Source organism: Rana temporaria, chromosome 3 (assembly GCF_905171775.1).
Source record: "Rana temporaria chromosome 3, aRanTem1.1, whole genome shotgun sequence".
Classification (NCBI taxonomy): Eukaryota; Metazoa; Chordata; class Amphibia; order Anura; family Ranidae; genus Rana; species Rana temporaria.
Window position 1 is genome coordinate 154,768,571 of NC_053491.1, and position 21,003 is coordinate 154,789,573.

Genomic DNA, 21,003 nt, shown 5'->3' on the forward strand with positions numbered 1-21,003 from the left:
AATTTTTTTTGTCAAATGATATTTGAGCAGCCATTTTAAAAATGCGAATTCTTCGTAAAAAATACACTTAAGCCCCTGTTCACATATATGCCAACTGGATGCGTTTTGAATCGCATTCGGTTCGCATTACATATGATTCTGCAGCCTTTTCAATGGATCCGGTTCACATATGTGCGAGCTGGCCAGTAGTGCGTTTTCGAAAGGAGTCCGGGACGATTTTGAGCCTGGTTTAGGTGCGATTTCTAATGTCCTACACTTTGACAATTCGCACTTAAAATCGCACCGAATGGGCTGAAAACGTGCGGGCAAAACCGGTCTGCACATACAATGGGGATTATTTGATCCCTTGCAGATTTTGTAAGTTTGTCCACTTGCAAAGAATTGAAGGGCCTATCATTTATATCATAGGATGTATTTTAAATGATAGACTGATGAGACAGAATATCAACCAAAAAAAAAACACATGATACAAATGTTATAAATTGAGTTGCAGTTCAGTGAGTGAAATAAGTATTTGATCCCCAAGCAAAACATGACTTGGTACTTGGTGAAGAAACCCTTGTTGGCATGCACAGAGGCAAGAAGTTTCTTGTAGTTGGTGACCAGGTTTACACACACATCTCAGGAGGGATTTTGGTCCATTCTTCTTTACAGATCTTCTCTAAATCCTTTGAGAAGTCCAGCCTGAGCTTGCTTGACTTGGCTTCTCCCAAGGGTCACAGGAGTGCAATTTGTTTTGCACTCCTGTGACCGGTTTTAAGCAGAGAGCGGGCTGAAGTCTACTCTCTGCCGACATCACTGGAATCAGTCCAAGCACTGCAGCATCACAACAATAAAGTCTGGATCAGCCAGGTGCCTGGACTGATGCCCGTCTCAGCCTTTCAGCGAGCCGCTGAGAGCCTGAGACGGCTGCTCCCTGCCCCTCCAAAAAAACCCCCCAAAAAAAACCACATACTTCTCTTAAGGTTTCTTGGCTGTCACTTGGCAACTCTAAGTTTCAGATCCCACCATAAGTTGTCTATAGCAATGTTTCTCAACTCCAGTTCTCAAGTACCCACGAGTTGCCGTTAGGAGCACCTTCTTAAATTGACAGGACTAATCTGTGTACCACATACTATAGCCGGTTTGTGTGAGCCAGAATTATAGTTGGTTGGTAGGGGATCAAATACTTACTTTACTCACTGAACTGCAACTCAATTTAGAACATTTGTATAATGTTTTTTTTTTTTCTCGATATTTGGTTGATATGCTGTCTCTATCATTTAAAATACACCTATGATACAAATTATAGAACCTTCATTTCTTTGTAAGTGGGCAAAGATTACTAAATCTGCACGGGATCAAATAATTTTCCCCACTGCATGTCAACCCATGTTTAATGAATTTTAGTGCACAAACACAATATAGAACTACATTATTGGGTTCAATATAAATGATGATGTTGCACTGAGTAAATAGATACCTATAACATGTCAAAACGTTAAAATGGCGATTGTCCGTGGATTGGCGATAAACTACGTTACAATAAATTATCCATAGGTGACAATTTAAAAAGTTTAGTCAGTTTAGAGTTACACAGGAAACCTGGTGCTAGAATCACCGCAATACCTCACGTGTGGTGCAATCACCATTTAGATATGTGTGCGGGACTTTAAACATTTTGTTTTTCCATTTTAGCATTTCATTTTTCTTAGCAACTTTATAAGGGATAAATAGCATTGCTTGTGTTTGTATAGAGAACCTGTCGCAGCCCATGCTGAGTGCTATGCTCCAAATCAGCCAATCACACCAATTGGCCGTTTTAAACAATAGATCGAATTGGGTTGCTACCGGTTTCATACAACAGAGATGCGATAGGGGAACGCAAGTTCATCCTTCCTCAGCACGAGTGTTGGCCGACCATGGGTGGGATGGGAGAGCCTGGAAATGGCAGCCTGCAGCGGCAGAAGGGGGGGGGGGGGTGTCACAATGGTAACAGGTGTGCACATTGGGAGACTTTCCATCTACTTTTGTTCATTTGAAAGCTGGCGAATTTTAGATTTCTCCTCACTTTCTGTTTAGGTGACAATATTTGCCATAAAGACACAGACCGCAAAAAAAAAAAAAAAAGTTGCCCAGATCGAATTTTTCACCACACAATTCAAAACTAAAAAAATATGTTATGACTGGAGTCCTACTTAAAAGTATTTCTATGCTTAATTATAGGAAGTCCAGAACCCAGTACCACATCTTATCATGCATAGCAGCCACCTTTAATCACCTTAAAACTAGACTACTATTTCAGACCCCTCTAAAAATGAACACAACAGATCACCTTATTTTTCATTGTGGATTTGTGCCAATATTATGGCAGACTAACCAAATCCAATATTTTAAAGAGACTTATAAATCCCATTGCATCAAATTTGGCACCCAAATATCAGATTTTTACAGGGGGAAGCATTTCAGGCTAAATCAGGCAGTAAAATGTAGGTGAACAGGGCAATGCTAACATCTTGTTGCACAAAAGGGTCTGAAGTAGGGGTCCACTTCTAGCTGTAAAAACTTAACATATTTTAAATGCCATTTTAAGCTTTCAGCCAATGATACTTCAAAATGTCCTTATAAACAAAAATAAATGCACAATAAAAAGTGTTACCAAGAGGGTTTGCGTATCTCAACAATAACCCAAAGTCTTTCTTCTGCACCTTTGGGAGACTCTTGATATAATTTTTAGCCTGGAACAGAACAAGCATTTAACTATTTAAGCTGTGCTTAATAGTCAATTTCTTGTATGTAAATATAACATAACATTCAAATTCATTCTTTATGAACAAAAATAAACACAATGAATCAAAGTAGAAATATGCACAAAATCAGAATATATATATAAAAACACACACACACACACACACACACACACACACATGTACTGTTATGTATGGCCATTTGTGCTGGTGAGAAAATATTCATTATAAAAGGCTGTACTTACATCAGGACTCTGAAGCTTCTGGACAAAGTCCTGGGTGGGTGTTCCAGTAATTTTCATTATTTCTGTAAGCTGATCCAGATCTTATACTTGGGTTAAGGATCATAATACTGAAGACTATTACAAGTCTATAATATCAATGAATGCTTCACCCTGAGCTTTGCAAGATAAAATGAACAAAAAAATAATAATCAGTTGCTGTGTTATTTATATCCCAGATGAGCGTTTTCACAATTGTACATCACAGGACACAGGAGAATTAGTTCCTAGACTGTATGGTTATGCGCCACCTCCATGTGATTGGACCCTGGCATATAGTCTTGTATTACCCCTCCCACTCCCAGCATTGCCTCCGTTTTTAGCCAATGTCTGTAGCGGATTGACCTGCATCATTTTGCAGAGAGAATCCCTTTGTCTTTGATGCATGGATTTCTACTTGAACTGCCTTCCTCTGTGTTTAATAGTTGTGGCGGTTTTATGGAACAGTCCCTACAGAGGTTTATATCCTAAAAGAGACAGCACTTATGAAGTGAGAGTGTAGTCCACCTGGTCACGATCCCCTGGTGCCAGGTACTCCATGCCTGCCAAGCCCACAATTAACACAATCCTGAGTAAGAGCTACAATAAGGCTCTCAGTTTCTCAACAACTCCTTCAGGAACTCTGTCCTCAGGGACGGTCATGTCCAAAGCCATAAATTGTGAGCCGATTTTTCCACTGCATTGGAATAGCTAGCAGATATCTGTAAGGATCTTTGAAATTATGATTGTAAGAAGTCTAGGACTCTTTCCTAACTGGAGCAACACTGGGACTTCCCCTACCACCCTTTGTCAGGATAGGAGGGAAGCATTTGGAGAATTGACGGTCCAAATAAAGGGACTACGAAGCAGACAAGTCTACTTAAAAGGGCACCAGGCAGTGGCAGCCTATCCATTAGGGGGGTCCCCCTTCATGTGTCTTGCCCCCTAATCTACATGCAGGGCACCGGACGCATGGATTCAAACTGTTTTTTTTTTTTTAAGTTTGTGACTAGAGCCAGAGGCTCTAATGGGCTTAAAAAAAGAAAAAAGGTGGGCTCAGGGCGCAGTGAGCCCATCCATTTGTGTGACAGTAGTGAATGAATATTTGCCATTGTCACACCGATTCACCTCCTGGCCAATCAGGAAGAGGGTCCCGAGACCCGGTTTCCTGATTGGCCAAAAGGAGAAGCAATCCTATTGGCCTGGGAGGAGATGCACGGCTGCCATGATGCCAAGTAACGACTGACCCACCAAGTCCGATCCTCCGGCCCCTCCATGCAGAGCGCTGTCAGCACCACCTGTGGCTGTCAGAGATGGGTTGCTGGCTGCAGAAGAGGGGAGCACAGACCTATAGAGTGAAGGGGTAGGTAGACAGCAGCAGTGATGCGGCCGTGCCTAAATGCACACCATTCTCCATGGATGGCCTGTGTCGGCGCACACATCTCTCCGATATCGATATCAAGAATACAGCTTCTGTAGGTTGCTATACATACACCGATTCTAAAACAGCTTGAGCGTTGCTTAAGAGTTTATCAAGTAAAAGATTTTGTTAAGTTGCTGGGAAATCTACACGATGTAGGCCAATCAAGATAAACTGAAAGGAAAGTGGTTAACCAACAGCGAGACACATTGGGGTGGGTTTCAGTAAATTTAGGGATGGGCAGATGCAATTCTGCCCATAGACTTCAGAGGGACATCATCTTCTCCTCTACATTTACTTTATGGATCCACTCCTGGGAAAAAAATCAATTTTCCTACCAAAACTCTCAACTAACCCGATCCTGCCAAGCTTTTTGGTTCCCTTCCCTTGTGAAGCCAGGTATACTCACCTATTTTGAACAAAGAAGGACAAAGGTGGGACTTTAATTGAGGCATGCAGCCCAAGAGATTAATGATGACAATTGAATATGGCAGGTAACTGATCCAGTAGAACTAAACACATAACATGAAAGCATTGCATAACAATTGATAGTCAGTTATTTGTGTAAAAATATAACAGATACAATAATAGCATGATAACCCTGGTACAATAGTCAAAGAATTTGATATTGCATAAATTCCAACAATTTATAGTATCAATAATAGAGATAAAAAAACATGATTAGTTCATACTAAAAACAATAAAAAGAAGCCAATTCATTGGAACGTGTCTCCATGATATAGAACTATAATCTTGATACATTGGTACAGTCCAATTGGTATGAAAAGAAATGGTTGGTGATTAAAATGTCATATTGACCAAGGGGGCATCTATTGGCTCCTAGTAATATATAATTGGTTCATAATATAGACATTGTACAAAACCAAATTAATAAAAAATATATCCGTAATAATTATAGCCATGATTGAATGATAAATAAATTAATATATAAAATGATAGATGGTACAGTAGCAGCGAGTATGAAGGTGGGCATCTATTGGCTCAACGCGTTTCGTGGCTACTGCCACTCCTCAGGTGCAAGGTATGAAGTAGAAGACATTTTTAATTAATTTGGTTTTGTACAATGTCTATATTATGAACCAATTATATATTACTAGGAGCAAATAGATGCCCCCCTTGGTCAATCTATGACATTTTAATCACCAACCATTTCTTTTTATACCAATTGGACTGTACCAACGTATCAAGATTATATTCATATATCATGGATACACGTTCTAATGAATTGGCTTCTTTTTATTATTTTTAGTATGAACTAATCATGTTATTTTATGTCCATTATTGATACTATAAATTGTTGGAATTTATGCAATATCAAATTCTTTAACTATTGTACCAAGGTTATCATGCTATTATTGTATCTGTTATATTTTTACACTATTAAATAACTGTCAATTGTTTTTATGCAATGCTTTTTATTTTATGTGTTTAGTTCTACTGGATCAGTTACCTGCCATATTCAATTGTCATCGTTGATCTCCTGGGGTACATGCCTCAATTAAAGTCCCACCTTTGTCCTTCCTTGTTCACAATATTGGGGATGGAAGTGCTTGGCTTTATGCCCTGCGCCTCATTTAAAGTCCCACCCTTTTAGTTTTTCATATACAGGTATACTCTCCTGCCCCATCCAAGTCACACATCACTGTCAATTCTGGTTAAGGTAAGTGATATACCAGCGCTGTGATGGCCCCAAGGCCACAGGTCCCAAAGACTCCCCCCCCGCCAGCCCTAACTTTGATCCCAAGAAGACCCAATTGCTGGCCATTCAATTGAAAATGTCCACATCACTGCCTGCATGATGTGAACACCCAAAGAATGACCCATGCAGGAAGTAAAACAAGCTAAAGTCACATGGCCGCAGCTACAGGTAAGTATAGTGAGCTTTCAGTATGAGTTTTTCTTTTGGACAGCAGTTGGATGTTGTGCAGGAAGGGTGGAAAGGGGAACTATTTTATCCCAGCGTGGCACTTTAAAGTGTATGGCTAAGAAAAATGTCTACAATGCATGCACCTTTGTTTCCTAAAAAAAAGGAAAATATCGGTTGATCCTGAAAGAAATAATGTGACCTCCTAACTTCCTGTCCATTCTGCCTCTCTGCTGCCCTGAAATCCCAAGAAATGTCATCAGCCTTGCTCAGCTTAACTACACAACACCTTCACCAATATTTTGGATAAGAGATATTTCTTGATCAAATTCAAGCAGAAAGGGTGAAAATGCTGCTCCTCCACATACACAGTATAGTAAGTGAGCATTGTTATTCTGGGGAAGAATGTGTGCTAGTGGCAGGATGATCAGGTGAAAATAAAGTAAGTTGGAAAAATAAGAAAATTATTGCAACCACAACATCTAAGGACCATAGAGCTGCACGATTAATCGTTAAGATCTTTTTCCCTTCCTGATCTTGAAAACAGCATGTTACGATCTTTCTAACAAGTGCAGAGAGTTCTCACAGCTGGGGAAATAAAATCCAGACAGCCTGCCAAGTTTTATTACAACATGAATAAGTAGAAACAAAAGTATCTGTTTTTTTTTGTATCAAAGGAAAGAACACCGTGCGTGTAGATGAAGGAAGTTTAACCATTTAAAAGACCAAACCTTTTCTGACATTTGTTGCTTACAAGTAAAAAATCATTATTTTCTGCTAGAAAATTTACTTGAAACACCCAAACATAATACATATTTTTTTTAGAAGAGACCCTAGAGAATAAAATGGTGGTTGTTGCAATATTTTATGTCACACTGTATTTTTGCAGCGTTTTTTTAACAGCAATTAAAAAAAAAAAAAAAAAAAAAAAAAAACTCACTAAAAACGGTAAAATTAGCCCAATTTTTTTTTGTATAATGTGAAAAGAAGATGTTACACCACGAGAAAAAAAAAAATAAATAAAAAAAAAAATAAAAAATCGGGATTCCCATTTTAGCCAGAATCCTGCAGCTCTAAAAGGACCGCATTACATTTTTGTTCTTGCGTACATAAGACCATTCAGTGTCCACTGTATCCAGTCTGTGGCTTTTATAATTTCAGGATTGTTGGAACAATAAAACAAAAACAAAACAAAGTATATTTAATTGGTTGCCAAGCATTGCCACCTTTCCTTCTAAAGGACTTCTTCTGAATGAATAAAGGTTTAATTAGGTTTTTTTTACATCCATATTTATCAGTCATAAGGTGGCAGTTCAGCAGGTTTCTTTTGACTAATAAGTGTAAAATCTTAATGTCCCAGTTCAGCTTTTAAACCTCAAAGTAAGCTGCCCCCAAATTGGTCTTTATTTTGGTATTCCACCACAGGCAACAAATGGGTTGCACTCAGTATCTTGCACATACATATAAATACTAATTACAGTTTCTCTTACAAGAACACCGATTCCCTAAGTGACTTGTAGAAGAAGAAGAAAAGAAAAAAAGAAAGTACATTTATTTTTAGCTGGAAGAGATTTCAATTATCTTTCTAAAGCACAAGTTCTTGCCTTGTTTTAAAGACACACATACGGCAAGTTAGAGCAATTACAGACTGCAATGAAATCTCCAGCTGGTTACCTTTTAATGGTACACTTATACGATTAGCTATTCTAAGGATTTGTGATGTATATCCAACAATGAACCAATTCTAGAACTTGTAACAGAATACATCACAGATTTTTTTTTAAAAGCAGCACTTAAAGCACAGCAATATCCCAGTATCACTTTAGTGCTAAAGTCATGAAATCTCCTAAAAAATTATTTACTCAAGTGTATTCATTATATGTATGTTCAATATATTTGCGGAAGATAATGGAAAATCCCTTTACCCATTGTGATCACAGAGATAAGAATACAGACTGGTTATTAGAAATGTAAAAGTGAAAGGCCTCGCGCTATGGAATAGCAAAGAGTGCTTGATAATGCTGCTCCCCTCAAAGTGCCATCTTTGTCTGGTTTGGCATGTGTAATGGTAGGGGGCGGTGTAAGTATTAAATTCATGTACAATTGTGCCAATTTTGTGTACAGGCCATCTTAATAGCATCATGGGCCCCTGGGCAAAGTAATGCTATGGGGCCCCTACATGGTTGCCCCAATCTACGCACCTACTCTCAAGAATGGAAGTACAATATTTCTACTTTACAGTGTGTCTTTTGCCACGTCCCCCTCTCAGTCAGTGACTTCTCTCATTCTTGTGGTCTTTGGATCCTTAATCTTCCCGCCCCCTCATCCCCTTCACAGACGTAGCGGCACACATGCAGGGAGAGAGGGGCGGGAGAAGGCATGTGTGATATGCTGAAGGGTACAGGACGGATCAGCGTGGGGATGCCTTCCAGGACTGCCACACCTCCCGAGCCGCTTGTCACTGCACATTGAGCAGTCAGGATGGAGTGGCTCAGCAGCCACGGAAGGAGGGGGAGAGGAGAGGAGAAGCTACGGGTTTTCTGGCCATTCCTGTGTGTGCTGCGGATGTTCCGCGAGCGACGGAAGGTGTTTCTGAACTTTCTGGTGCTGCGGAGAGCCTTGGTTAGCTGGTATCTTCGTCAGGGATGTGAAGCTGAAGATACCAGCTAACTAAGGCTCTTCACAGCACCAGAAACACCTTCCTCCTCTCGCAGGACATCCGCAGCACACCCGAGAATGGCAGGAATCCTCCTATAGAGCGGCGACTACTCATTCAGCGCACCTCGAGCGCATCAACTGACACTTCCCCCCGGCTAGTGCCATTTGTCCATCTCTGATGGGGCCCCCGGGGCTGTGCCCCGGGGAGCCCGCTCAGCAAGACTGCCCTGTTTGTTTATATAAATTAAAGTGCATAGTGCCAATTGTTAATAAAGTGCACAATCCACCGTAACAAAATGAATTAAATGAACAGTGATTCCAAATTTTTCATAAAAAATAAAGTCCATAAATCTGTTTCGGTGCAACTTCAATTCTTGTGACCATCACCAATAACAAACTTCATGTGGATCACAAGGTGGATGTGAGTGAATTGCCTACTCACCAGACCACCATGACCTCTAACTAAAAAGAAGGTCAGATTAAGATGTTAGCATGGATCTGCGGGCTTGCTGATGTGTCAAGGAGAACCTTGTTGTCTCTCCACCGCGATAGCCCATTAAAAGACATATCAAAAACCGAACCATAGTGTAACAGTTTATTTAAAAAAAAAAAAAAAAGAAGGATAAAATCATGCGCCAAATGGCTGCTTACACTGGTAGGTACCTTCTCCTGGCACTGAGGAGAACGGCATGGATCAGATGGAAAACTGCATTTGCCCCGCTTGCGGTGTTGATTAGTGTGCGTTTCACGACAGTGGTGAGGTGAAACTGGAAGTGGCCGGAAGGGACGTGACCAGGTTGCGCCTCAACGTACGTTTCATCTTACAGCATCATCAGGAAGCGTACATTGAGGCTCATGACGCTTCCCGATGACGTTGTAAGATGAAGTGTACGTCGAGTTGCATCCATACTAACAGCTTAACCTGACCCTTTTAGTTAAAGAGGTCATAGTGTTCTGGTGAGTAGGCAATTCACCCATATCCACCGGGTGACCCACATGAAGTTTGTTATTGGTGATGGTCACAAGAATTGAAATTACACCAAAACAGATTTATGGACTTTATTTTTGATAAAAAATTTGGAATCATTGTTTATTTAATTCATTTTGTTGCTGTGGATTGTGCACTATATTAACAATTAGCACTACGCACTTTAATTCATATACACAAAAAGTATGGTTATTATAAATTAAGCTTTTAATTAGTATGAAAATGGGGGGGAACTAATGCGCAAATCAACCTAACCAAGGTGAGACTAAACTATAAAAAGAATAAATAACATAAATAACAACTAATAAGCAGCAGCCACTACTAAAAATGCTCACGCACTAAAGGTAAATGAATATCAGGGTGGGTGTAGTAGCGCTTGCCCAATAAAATTACCTAATAAAAATATATGACAATCCAAAATGTGTGCGGGTAAAAAACATCAATCCACCACCGACTGTGGGTCTAAAAGTGTTCCACTCAAAATAGTGTCCAAAGAATGACCACCCAACATTTGAGAATCAAATGTGGTAAGTCATAAGAGTGGTAAATAATAATAGATAAAGAAACAACAATTATGCCAATCTCAGCACAATGTAAATAATTAAGAACAGTGATCACAATAAAGGAAGATAGTGACATCCAAAAAGTGCTTCAATCAAAAAGTGCATGGTGCAACATGATTCAATAAAAATGTCCACAAAATAGTCCACAAAATAGTCCAAAAGAGGTAGCATGCACAAGTGGGCATGAACAAAAAAATAAATAATGTGCAGATCACAAGAAAATCAGATAATGATCAATAATAATAGTGCAGTGTTTCAGAAAAGTGTCCAGTGCACAATCCGTGCCAAAACAATATTCTTTTAAAAGATCTTTCGATCAATAAAAATAAATAAATAAATCAGTGAAAATGTAATAAATATAAAAGTGCAATTAGTGCTCCAAAGAATCCATTAAAAAACTTGAGTGGTTGATGCTGAACGTGCAATCGTGCTTGTATAGAATCACCTTCAGGCTCCCCACAGTGTCTGGAGAATAGTGTGTTCCAGCCCCTTACCTTTGGAGGGCTTATAGTAAAGCCTCTATGTAAATATTTCCAAATACGGCAGCTTGCTGGTCCACTCCCATACAACACGGCTCATGGGTTAAAGATGACTCTCAAATGACAAAAGGGAAGCCAGCCCCCAGGATCTGCTATGCTCAGCTCCTGGCTGTGATCACATCCACCTGTTCTACAACCGTCCTCCAACAACTCTTTGAAGATCTCTCAGTCTCGGCTCAGGGAGGGCTGTGATTGGCTGGGACTTGGGCAGATTTCCTCCTCCCTTTACCTGGCTCAACCTGTTTCTGGTCTCAGGTCATCTTTAACCCATGAGCCGTGTTGTATGGGAGTGGACCAGCAAGCTGCCGTATTTGGAAATATTTACATAGAGGCTTTACTATAAGCCCTCCAAAGGTAAGGGGCTGGAACACACTATTCTCCAGACACTGTGGGGAGCCTGAAGGTGATTCTATACAAGCACGATTGCACGTTCAGCATCAACCACTCAAGATTTTTAATGGATTCTTTGGAGCACTAATTGCACTTTTATATTTATTACATTTTCACTGATTTATTTATTTATTTTTATTGATCGAAAGATCTTTTAAAAGAATATTGTTTTGGCACGGATTGTGCACTGGACACTTTTCTGAAACACTGCACTATTATTATTGATCATTATCTGATTTTCTTGTGATCTGCACATTATTTTTTTGTTCATGCCCACTTGTGCATGCTACCTCTTTTGGACTATGTTGTGGACTATTTTGTGGACATTTTTATTGAATCATGTTGCACCATGCACTTTTTGATTGAAGCACTTTTTGGATGTCACTATCTTCCTTTATTGTGATCACTGTTCTTAATTATTTACATTGTGCTGAGATTGGCATAATTGTTGTTTCTTTATCTATTATTATTTACCACTCTTATGACTTACCACATTTGATTCTCAAATGTTGGGTGGTCATTCTTTGGACACTATTTTGAGTGGAACACTTTTAGACCCACAGTCGGTGGTGGATTGATGTTTTTTAATTAGTAAACCCCTTGAAAGAAAAAAGTATTGTACTTATTGTATTCAATAGCTTAAAAGTGTTTCTAAAGCCTGAAGGTCATTTACCTTCATGCATTCTATGCATGAAGGTAATAAACCTTTAGAATGCAGCTCCCCACAGCCTCCCTAATACTTACCCAAGCCCAATCGGAATTCATCTGACTCTTGGTTTGGCTGAGACAGCAGTGGGAACCATTAGCTCCCATTGCTGTCAATCACAGCTCACAGCCAGTGAGGAGGGAGGGGTGGAGCCGAGCCCCATTCCATGTGCCTTATGGGAACAGAGTTTGGGAGTGAGTGCCTCATAGCAAGTCAATCTATAAAAATTATTCAAACCTATGTGACAACACAATTAGTGTAGTGAATAAATGTCCAAAAAAGAAAAAGAAATAATGTCCCTGTAGCATGTGAAATATACCACACTAGCATGTGTGGGAAACATTCAAATCCTTATTGGAATAACCATAATAGTGAGTTATATTAAAAGTCCAAATAGCTGTGAAGTTTCTTGGGACAAACAACACCCGGTGCACAAATGATTGAGTGAGCCACCACCACATGGACTGGGGCTTACCAGAACACATATAAATAACAGCGTTATTTAAAGATTGCAGCAGGGGTCTCCAAGGGGTATGATCACAACACAGGATCAATGGATGTACAGCATATATCTTTCACTGGTATCTCCACGGAGGGATAGGATAAACTCGTACTGACAGACGAGTTTATCCTATCCCTCCGTGGAGATACCAGTGAAAGATATATGCTGTACATCCATTGATCCTGTGTTGTGATCATACCCCTTGGAGACCCCTGCTGCAATCTTTAAATAACGCTGTTATTTATATGTGTTCTGGTAAGCCCCAGTCCATGTGGTGGTGGCTCACTCAATCATTTGTGCACCGGGTGTTGTTTGTCCCAAGAAACTTCACAGCTATTTGGACTTTTAATATAACTCACTATTATGGTTATTCCAATAAGGATTTGAATGTTTCCCACACATGCTAGTGTGGTATATTTCACATGCTACAGGGACATTATTTATTTTTCTTTTTTGGACATTTATTCACTACACTAATTGTGTTGTCACATAGGTTTGAATAATTTTTATAGATTGGCGCGATTTTTTCTTTTTCTTATACTGTTTGTGTTATGACACGTTATTGCTGCCTTTTTTTATATTCATTTATTTAATCACGTTGTTTTGGTTAGCGCAATTTTTCTTCTAAAAACCTCATAGCAAGTGGCTTGCTATGGGGGCACTCAGAAAAGGAGGGGCCAGGAGCGCCAGCAAGGGATCTGAGAAAAGGATCAGGGCTGCTCTGTGCAAAACCTTTGCACAGGGCAGGCAAGTATAACATGTTTGCTAAAAAATGTCTTTAACCACTTAAGGACCCGCTCACGTACATATACATCGGCATTTTAAAGATGGATATCTCGGTAACGGCAGCAGCCGCTGCCACAACCGAGATATCCATATTTTCTGTGAGCGGTCCTGTTAACGATAACAGCGGTCTCCGCGGTGAATTCGTCGCGAGATCACCGTTATCGGCAGCGGGAGAGGCCCCCCCCCTGCGCCGCTTACCGGAGCAGTCGGCAGCGGCGGAGGTGATCGCGTCCTGTGTCCTTTTTTTTTTTTTTAAGATGCTTATTTCAGGAACTGCCATTAAGGAAAAAAAGTCGACTTCGTTCTCTGTTATGAAGGGGGCTGAGAAGCAGTGTCTGTCATAAATAACCATTCCTGTACTGTGCAGATATATATCATTTTATTACTTGTACTAGATTTAAACACTGTTGGTCTTAAAAAGAAAAAAAAAAAGAAGGTTAAAAGATTTAGGAGCTAGAATTCTCTGTTGCATATTAAATCAGTTTAGCTCTTTGGATGTACTACGTACATCCAAAGAGCGAACCTTTGATCACAAGCCAACGATTTTGTAGCGTCGGCGACTGGCTTCAAAGTGAAAGTGATGCAGCAGCTCCATTGCTGCCCCCCCCGCCCCTCCTGTGGTTCCCGGGCTGTCCGGTGCCTACTGACACCCGGTAACACATCCACCGACAGGGGGAGAGAGAGACTGCAGTGAGACCAAGGCAAAACCATACCTCAATCTCACAAGTGAACCCGGAAGTGAGGTCACTTTCCTGGTCAGTACAGCCAGGAGACACATCTACCCAAAACAGATCTGTGCGTGGTTAGATGTGTAATGGGCAGGGGAGACATTGGGGTCCATTAGACCTGTCATCTGCTCAATGCTATCAAAAGGGCCGGTTGTATCTGCAAGATTAGTTGTCCAGTGCATCCCCCTCCACTTACATTAGATGTCAAGAGCCACCCCACCATCAGAAGTTAGTCCCCCACTCATCACAGTGCACCCCCCTTTCCTTATGCTGCCGCTGGGAAGAAGCTGGATGCATTGCTTGAACGCAGAAAAGTAGGGGTCTGGAGGACCGAGGAGGGCTCTGGCCACATGAAATGGCCTGGAAGGCCGGATTCGGCCCACGGCCCTGTGTTTGACACATGCGACATAGGGGTTTATTAACCCCTTGTGATAGCAAGCACAAAAAAAAAAAATAAAAAAAAAAATGTAAAAAATAAATAAAAAATTGCCAAAACTCTGGTTGCCACAAGCGCAAACACATTTCTAGGGTGCTTATGTAAACCGTAGTCACACTACACATGTGATATATTGCCACGAACGTCAGCGTGAGAACAATTCTAGCACAAGAGATCCTAGCCAAGTCCAAATTGATGAGCTATAACTGCTTTTAAAGCATCACCTGTGGTGATTTTTGGGCACCATCATTTTTGGTGATATCGCGGACGCAAGATAAAATGGGTTATTTTATTCGTTTTACTTTTACTTACAACTAACATTATTCTAATTTTCATCAATAAGCAATCAGTTGTCCTCTCACATTTTCCTGTAGCAGCAATCCCAGCAACAGTTTTTATACTACTCCATAAACAGATTACTACTACTAGCAAAATAAAAGGTGCGTTGAATTAGGAACTTTGGCCAACCTCCCTGTTCTTTGGCCAGCTTACCTGATGGTGGTATATGCACATTTCAGATACTCACCCAGCAAGTGGATCCAGCATTGTCCCGCTGAGATCCTCTAATACCACAAAACAAAACAGAGGGCGCACAGACCTAGTGCATTATCCAAAAAATATAGCTTTATTATAAAAAGTGCTAAGCATTATTCTCACAAAATGACAGTTCCATTAGAGCTCATCACAAAGAACAGCACAATACAGTCTATAGTACATCATAGCGTGTGGCAGGACCACTGAAGATCCAATTGGCCAACACGTTTCGAGGGATAACCTTTTCCTCAGAGCCAACCGAGCTGCTCTCTACACCGCATTTGTGAAAACAGGGAGGAGGCCAAGTTTGTGCTGTGCAATTTCCTTTCTACTTCCTGTATAACCAACTCAAATCACACTTCCATGGCAGGCATCAATGATGTTCAGTGACTGTAAACAAATAATTAATTAGTGCTAAAAAAATTCAGTTTACCTAATTAAATTGCTTTTGTTAGTAATGTTTGTATACAAAATTACTGAGCAGGTAAGCTTGTGAACTCTGTATTCAACTCAAGGTTTAATTTTCAATTCTGATTATAGATTGAATAAACTGAAACCAATACATCAAACATGTTGGAATTCCAGTCAGTAAATTAAAAAGTTTAGAAAAAATATTAAACAAGGATACGGTCATTACCCTTGAAGAGTGGACGCCCAGTATACATTTCTGCCATGATACAGCCAACAGACCATATGTCCACTATAAGAAAAAAAAAAAAATAGTTAGTTAAACAATGCAGTACATTATTCTAAAATAAATGCATTTGTAATTCAATGTAAATAAAGAGGGTAGGAAACAAAGCAAAACTATACAAAATAAATTAGAAAATGATATATGAATGTACGTACATATAAACATTTAGTAGGCCAAAGAAAAAAAGTCAATGAACCTACCAAAACATGGACTATTCGAAAAAAATCTAAAGCATCAAGAGGAAATTCATTCAAGCATTGTGAGATCACATACATTTTATGAAGGCACCTCTATGTGTAGTCATATCCAGAACCTCATTGTGACAACCCTTGCCAAAAAAGAAAGTCACCAAATTTATCCTATACAAAAGGTCCTAATAACCACATTTCATCTGAAAGCCGCAAAAACAGGAGTTTTGTACTCATCGTAATTTTTTTCCCTCCAATGTTCATTAAGAGACACAGGATTCAGTTAAAGTGATTGTAAAGTTTTGTTTAAAAAACAAAAACAAACAAACATGTTATACTTGCCTGCTTTGTGCAAGGGTTTTTCACAGAGCAGAACCGATCCTCTTCCTCGGGGTGCCCCGCCGCTGCTCCTGGCCCCTCCTCTTTATCTGGTTCTCCCACAGAGAGCCGACTTCCATGGGAACACCCACGTGGGGCGCGTTCACGAGTCCTGCTGCTGCGTCCATTGACACAGACAGGACCCCCGCCCCCCCCTGCTCTCATGTCACTGGATTTGATTGACAGCCGCCTGAGCCAATGGCTCCTGCTATCAATCTATCCAATGAGGACAGAGACAGCGACTGGAGCCACTGGACTTGTGCGCGTTGCTGGAACAAACGGGTTATGGTAAGAAAAAAGGGGTGGCAGCTGCAGCACACAAGGTTTTTCACCTTATGCATAGAATGCATTAAGGTAAAAAAAACCTTGAAAACAAACCTTTCTGCTATAAAAAGACACCCAAAATAGTTTTTTTAAAAATCTAATTTAGGTCAATTTGTATTCTGCTACATATTTTCGGTAAAAAAAAAAAAAAAAAAAAAAATCCCAAAAAGCGTTGATTGGTTTGCGCAAGTTATAGCATCAACAAAATAGGGGATATTGATACACCAGTTCTGGCATGGTTATTTTTTTTTTTCCTAGTAATGGTGATGAGCAGCGATTTTTAACAGGGCTGCAACACTGCGGTGGACAGATCGGACACCTGACAATTTTGACACTTTTTTGGGAACCAGTAACATTACAGTGATCAGTGCTCAATATATTTGTACTGACATTGTACTAATAGCAATGGCAGGGAAGGGGTTAACATCAGGGGCGATTAAGAGGTTAACTGTTTCCCTCAGCGTGTGTGTATGGGGGGGGGGGGGGGAACTGCCTGGGACAACACAAAGATCCATCTTCCTGCCTAGCAGAAAGACGGGATCTCTGTGATAACGGAAATTTACCTTGTTCACTATGGCAGATCCCCTCTCTCTCACAGCGGGGAAAGATCAAGGGCGGCAGTGGACATCAAAACTATCGGCCGAATGAATAGGTAGGCCCGCTGGCCAAATTGGCATGCGTGTGCCCACAAATCGCGGTGTACGAGCCGACGTACAGCTATGGGGATCCACGCAGCCATAACTGCGGTGGCTAGTGGTTAAAAAAAATAAATCAGGAATGGAATAGGAATATCCTTTCCTTAACAGAATTTTGCAAAAAAAAAAAAAATATATATATATATATATATATATATATATTAAAAAATAAAAAAGGCATCAAGGCGATGACGTATTCAGGTTATAACATGTTACTGATGCAGCAGCCCCCACACCACCATCCCCTGTGGTAACAGTGCTCCAGGGAACTTTTCCCCGCACCCTTCACCAATTAGAAAAGGTGCATTTTTAAATAGAATTTGCAACAGTTTTTGAAACAGAATAGTTAGGGCAAAGATTCACCCCTTGGAGGAACTCAAATGCTGGCCCAGTCTAGACTGGGGAAATGACGCGAGACATCCCTCAAAGGGCTTCCTAGGACATCTCCTAGCCGGTCACCTTGCAAAGTAGGCCTTCAAGGTGCGATGGTAGTATTTGCGAGAAGTTGACTTCCTTGTCTTCAGGAGGGTAGGAATGACCAAATCTGACAGACCTCTGTCCCTCAGGACCTGGACTTCAACTGTCATGACGTTAAAGCCAGAAACTGAGAAACGGGTAGGAGAGCCCATTTCTGTGGATCCAAAAACTAAAGATCTATGAAGTCTGCCTGCCCACTCCTTGCATGTAGATGGCAGATAGCGCTGCAACAGGCAGTTCTACCTAAAAGGGGCACAAGACCAGCCTGAGCAGCTATGACTTCTGGTTTTACCTTAATAGTTATAGACCACCGCTGTGACATTGTCTGACAGGATTCTGGTCAGGGGACCTCGCAGCCGATAAGTCCAGTGTTGAAGAGATATTTCCCTGCATATCAGAATGTTGAAGTGAACACAGGCCACTTCCAAAGTCCCCTGCACCAAGAGGGCATCTAGGACAGGCTGGCATCTGTCGTAAAACAGGTTTCCAATTCTTTGAGGGAAAGGGTCTGCTGACTCCAGCGTACAAGTCAGTTTGTTCCACACAGCCAGAATGTCGAGTTTTAACAATTTGGAGTGAAAATGGGTGTACTACTGCAGGCATGAAATAAAGGCTGGCTATGGGATCAAAAGGTCTGTGCACATGATTGAAGGGACAGGAGCTTGACAGGAACATTCCTGATGCCCAAAGAGGCCAGATCTGGAAAAAGGAAGGTAATTATCGACTTTGCCGATTCAATGCAGAACTTTTGAAGTTGCAGGAACAAGTGCAGTTTTTAGATGCAGAATGGGCTGAATGCCTCCATTTACTTCAGGAACAGGTTTGGTTTCAAAGCTTGGAATGGTTTCTTTCCAGAACTGGTGTATCAACCTTCTATGAAAGAAGTCATTGAGTGGAGATGCATCCATCTTGGTGGGAAAAATAGCAAATTCAAAAGCATGAAGCAAGGGGAGGCAGTATCTGAAACTTTCGTTTGAAGCCCCTGAAACTGTCACTCTAGACCACAGGTGTCAAACACAAGGCCCGCGGGCCGAATCCGGCCCTCCAGGCCATTTCATGTGTCCCTCGCACCTCTCCTGCAACTGCAGGAGAGCTCCAGCCCTCCTCTGGTCCTACTGCAAACCCTTACTTTCTGCTTTCAAGCAATGCATCCAGCTTCTTCCCAGCAGCAGCATAAGGAAAGGGGGGTGCACTGTGATGTAAGGGAGAGTGGGGGACTCAACTTCTGATGGTGGGGTGGCTCTTGACATCTAATGTAAGGGGAGGGGATTTGCTGGACATCTAATCTTACAGATACAACCGGCCCTTTTGAGGGCAATCATAATGCGGATGCGGCCCACAATGAAATTGAGTTCGACACCCCTGCTCTAGACCCAAAGGTCTGAGATTTCTTGGCACGAGATGGCCTGATAGACACCCCCCTATATGTCTGACAATTGAGGGCACCTCTTCATTGGAAATAGGGCTTGGACCCAGACTCAGCTGGTTTGGAGATCCAATGGAAATGTGCTCTAGGCCTTTGAACTTGAGGCCAGGAGTGCTAAAAGGTAATTTTCCTAGTCTTAGAAGCTGACAATCTACTTGCTGGAGTGTGATCCAATGTTATAGAAAAGGGAGAGAACTTTTTCCAGCGTTATCCTTGATGAACTTGCCCAAGGTGTATGAAATAGGCACTCTTCCTCAATCGGAATCTTCTCAAGGTGCTTCTTGCAAAAGTTCTGGGCCTGGGGGCTCATTGTGGACAAGTATCGCAAATACACCCACGTAGTAGTGTAAAGTCAAAGCTCCAGGTGGTTCTTAAAGTGTTCCATCAAAATGGAGCCAGGGTCTCGTGCCATGTGCTTAGTCTGGACAGCAAGGGCCTGGCAAGCGGCCATCATTGCAACAGCAGATTGCATGGTGGGACTTACCAGAGAGCACAGGGCCTTAAAGCGGTTGTACACCACTGGACTTTTTTTGTTGTTGCTTTGTTTTACACCCTGCAAGGTAAAGGCATAATGTGCTAGTAGTATGCATTGCATACTAGCATATTATGTTAAACTTAAAATGAAGCCCTCCCGCGCCCTTATCTCAACGCTGTAGCGGGCTCCCATCTTACCCCGTCTTGCTTCAGAGTTTGCGGACAACGGCTCTGACTGTCCGGAGCCTCGACAAAGTTACTCCCGCGCATGTCAATTACAGAACGGCTGGCCATTCCTTTAGCGTGCATTCGCCTGTGAGGTCACTGGCAGCATGCAATGTAAATATCTCCTAAACGGTGTGTGTATATATATATATATATATATATATATATATATATATATATATATATATATATATATATATATATATATATATATATATATATATATATAATAAGGCTTACCTATAGGTAAAAGTAACGTGTAGCACTTAACTTCCTCTTTAAAGAGAGCATCCAACCTGTCCACTGGGTCCTTGAAAAAAGAATCATCTTCCATAGAAATTGTTAATATAATATTCCTTGCAGTGAGGCTGTGCCCATTCTGCACGCTTTAACGGTCTAGGACCCTAGACCATTAGAGCGTGGGGTTACAGGCGAAGGATCGGGTTAAATATATTTTCTTTGATTGTCCCCTTAGATCAAAATATTAGCAATTAACCCCAGTGAAGGCACAGCCCCATGCAAGGAATACTTTATTGAGTTGGCCTTAAAGAGTTTGTTAACTCCCCCCAAAAAAGAAGAAAAAAACCACAACCCGATTCTGTTTCCTTAAAGTTATATGAAACCGTGCGTGTGCTGTGTCATGTCATTTGGCCCCCCTATATACCCTAAAAAAACCTGGCCGATTCTGCCTGGCTATACCCTCCCCTCCCTTAAACAGACAACGATAATCATGGCTGCTGAGCCCCTGACATCGTGGTCTATATGCGCGATTCCGACAGCCGCATGCGTTTTGTCTTCCTCCCACCTTCCTGCTTGTAGCTGCACCTCCCACCCCCCCTGCTCCTGCTCCTCTCGTATCTGTCATAAATCTTCTTATCCACTTTGTATTATTAGAATATCTTTCCCTGCGCCTGGTGACCTTTTGACCTGTACAAAATCCCTGTAAAATCACGCAACTTTCTGCCTGAAAATGCTACGCTCAGGTGTGAATGGGGCCTTAG

General features: G+C 41.2%; 1 protein-coding gene across 2 annotated transcripts in view; it reads right to left on the reverse strand.

The window, feature by feature from the left end:
• Positions 1-21,003, reverse strand: part of MAPK12 (mitogen-activated protein kinase 12) — a 146,105-nt gene that overhangs the window by 10,712 nt on the left and 114,390 nt on the right. For both annotated transcript variants that reach the window (XM_040343681.1, XM_040343682.1), the window contains 3 exons: positions 15,750-15,821; positions 2,972-3,051; positions 2,639-2,717 (listed from right to left, as the gene is read on the reverse strand). In XM_040343681.1, coding sequence (XP_040199615.1) covers positions 2,639-2,717; positions 2,972-3,051; positions 15,750-15,821 — 231 coding nt within the window. The remainder of the gene's footprint in view (positions 1-2,638; positions 2,718-2,971; positions 3,052-15,749; positions 15,822-21,003) is intronic.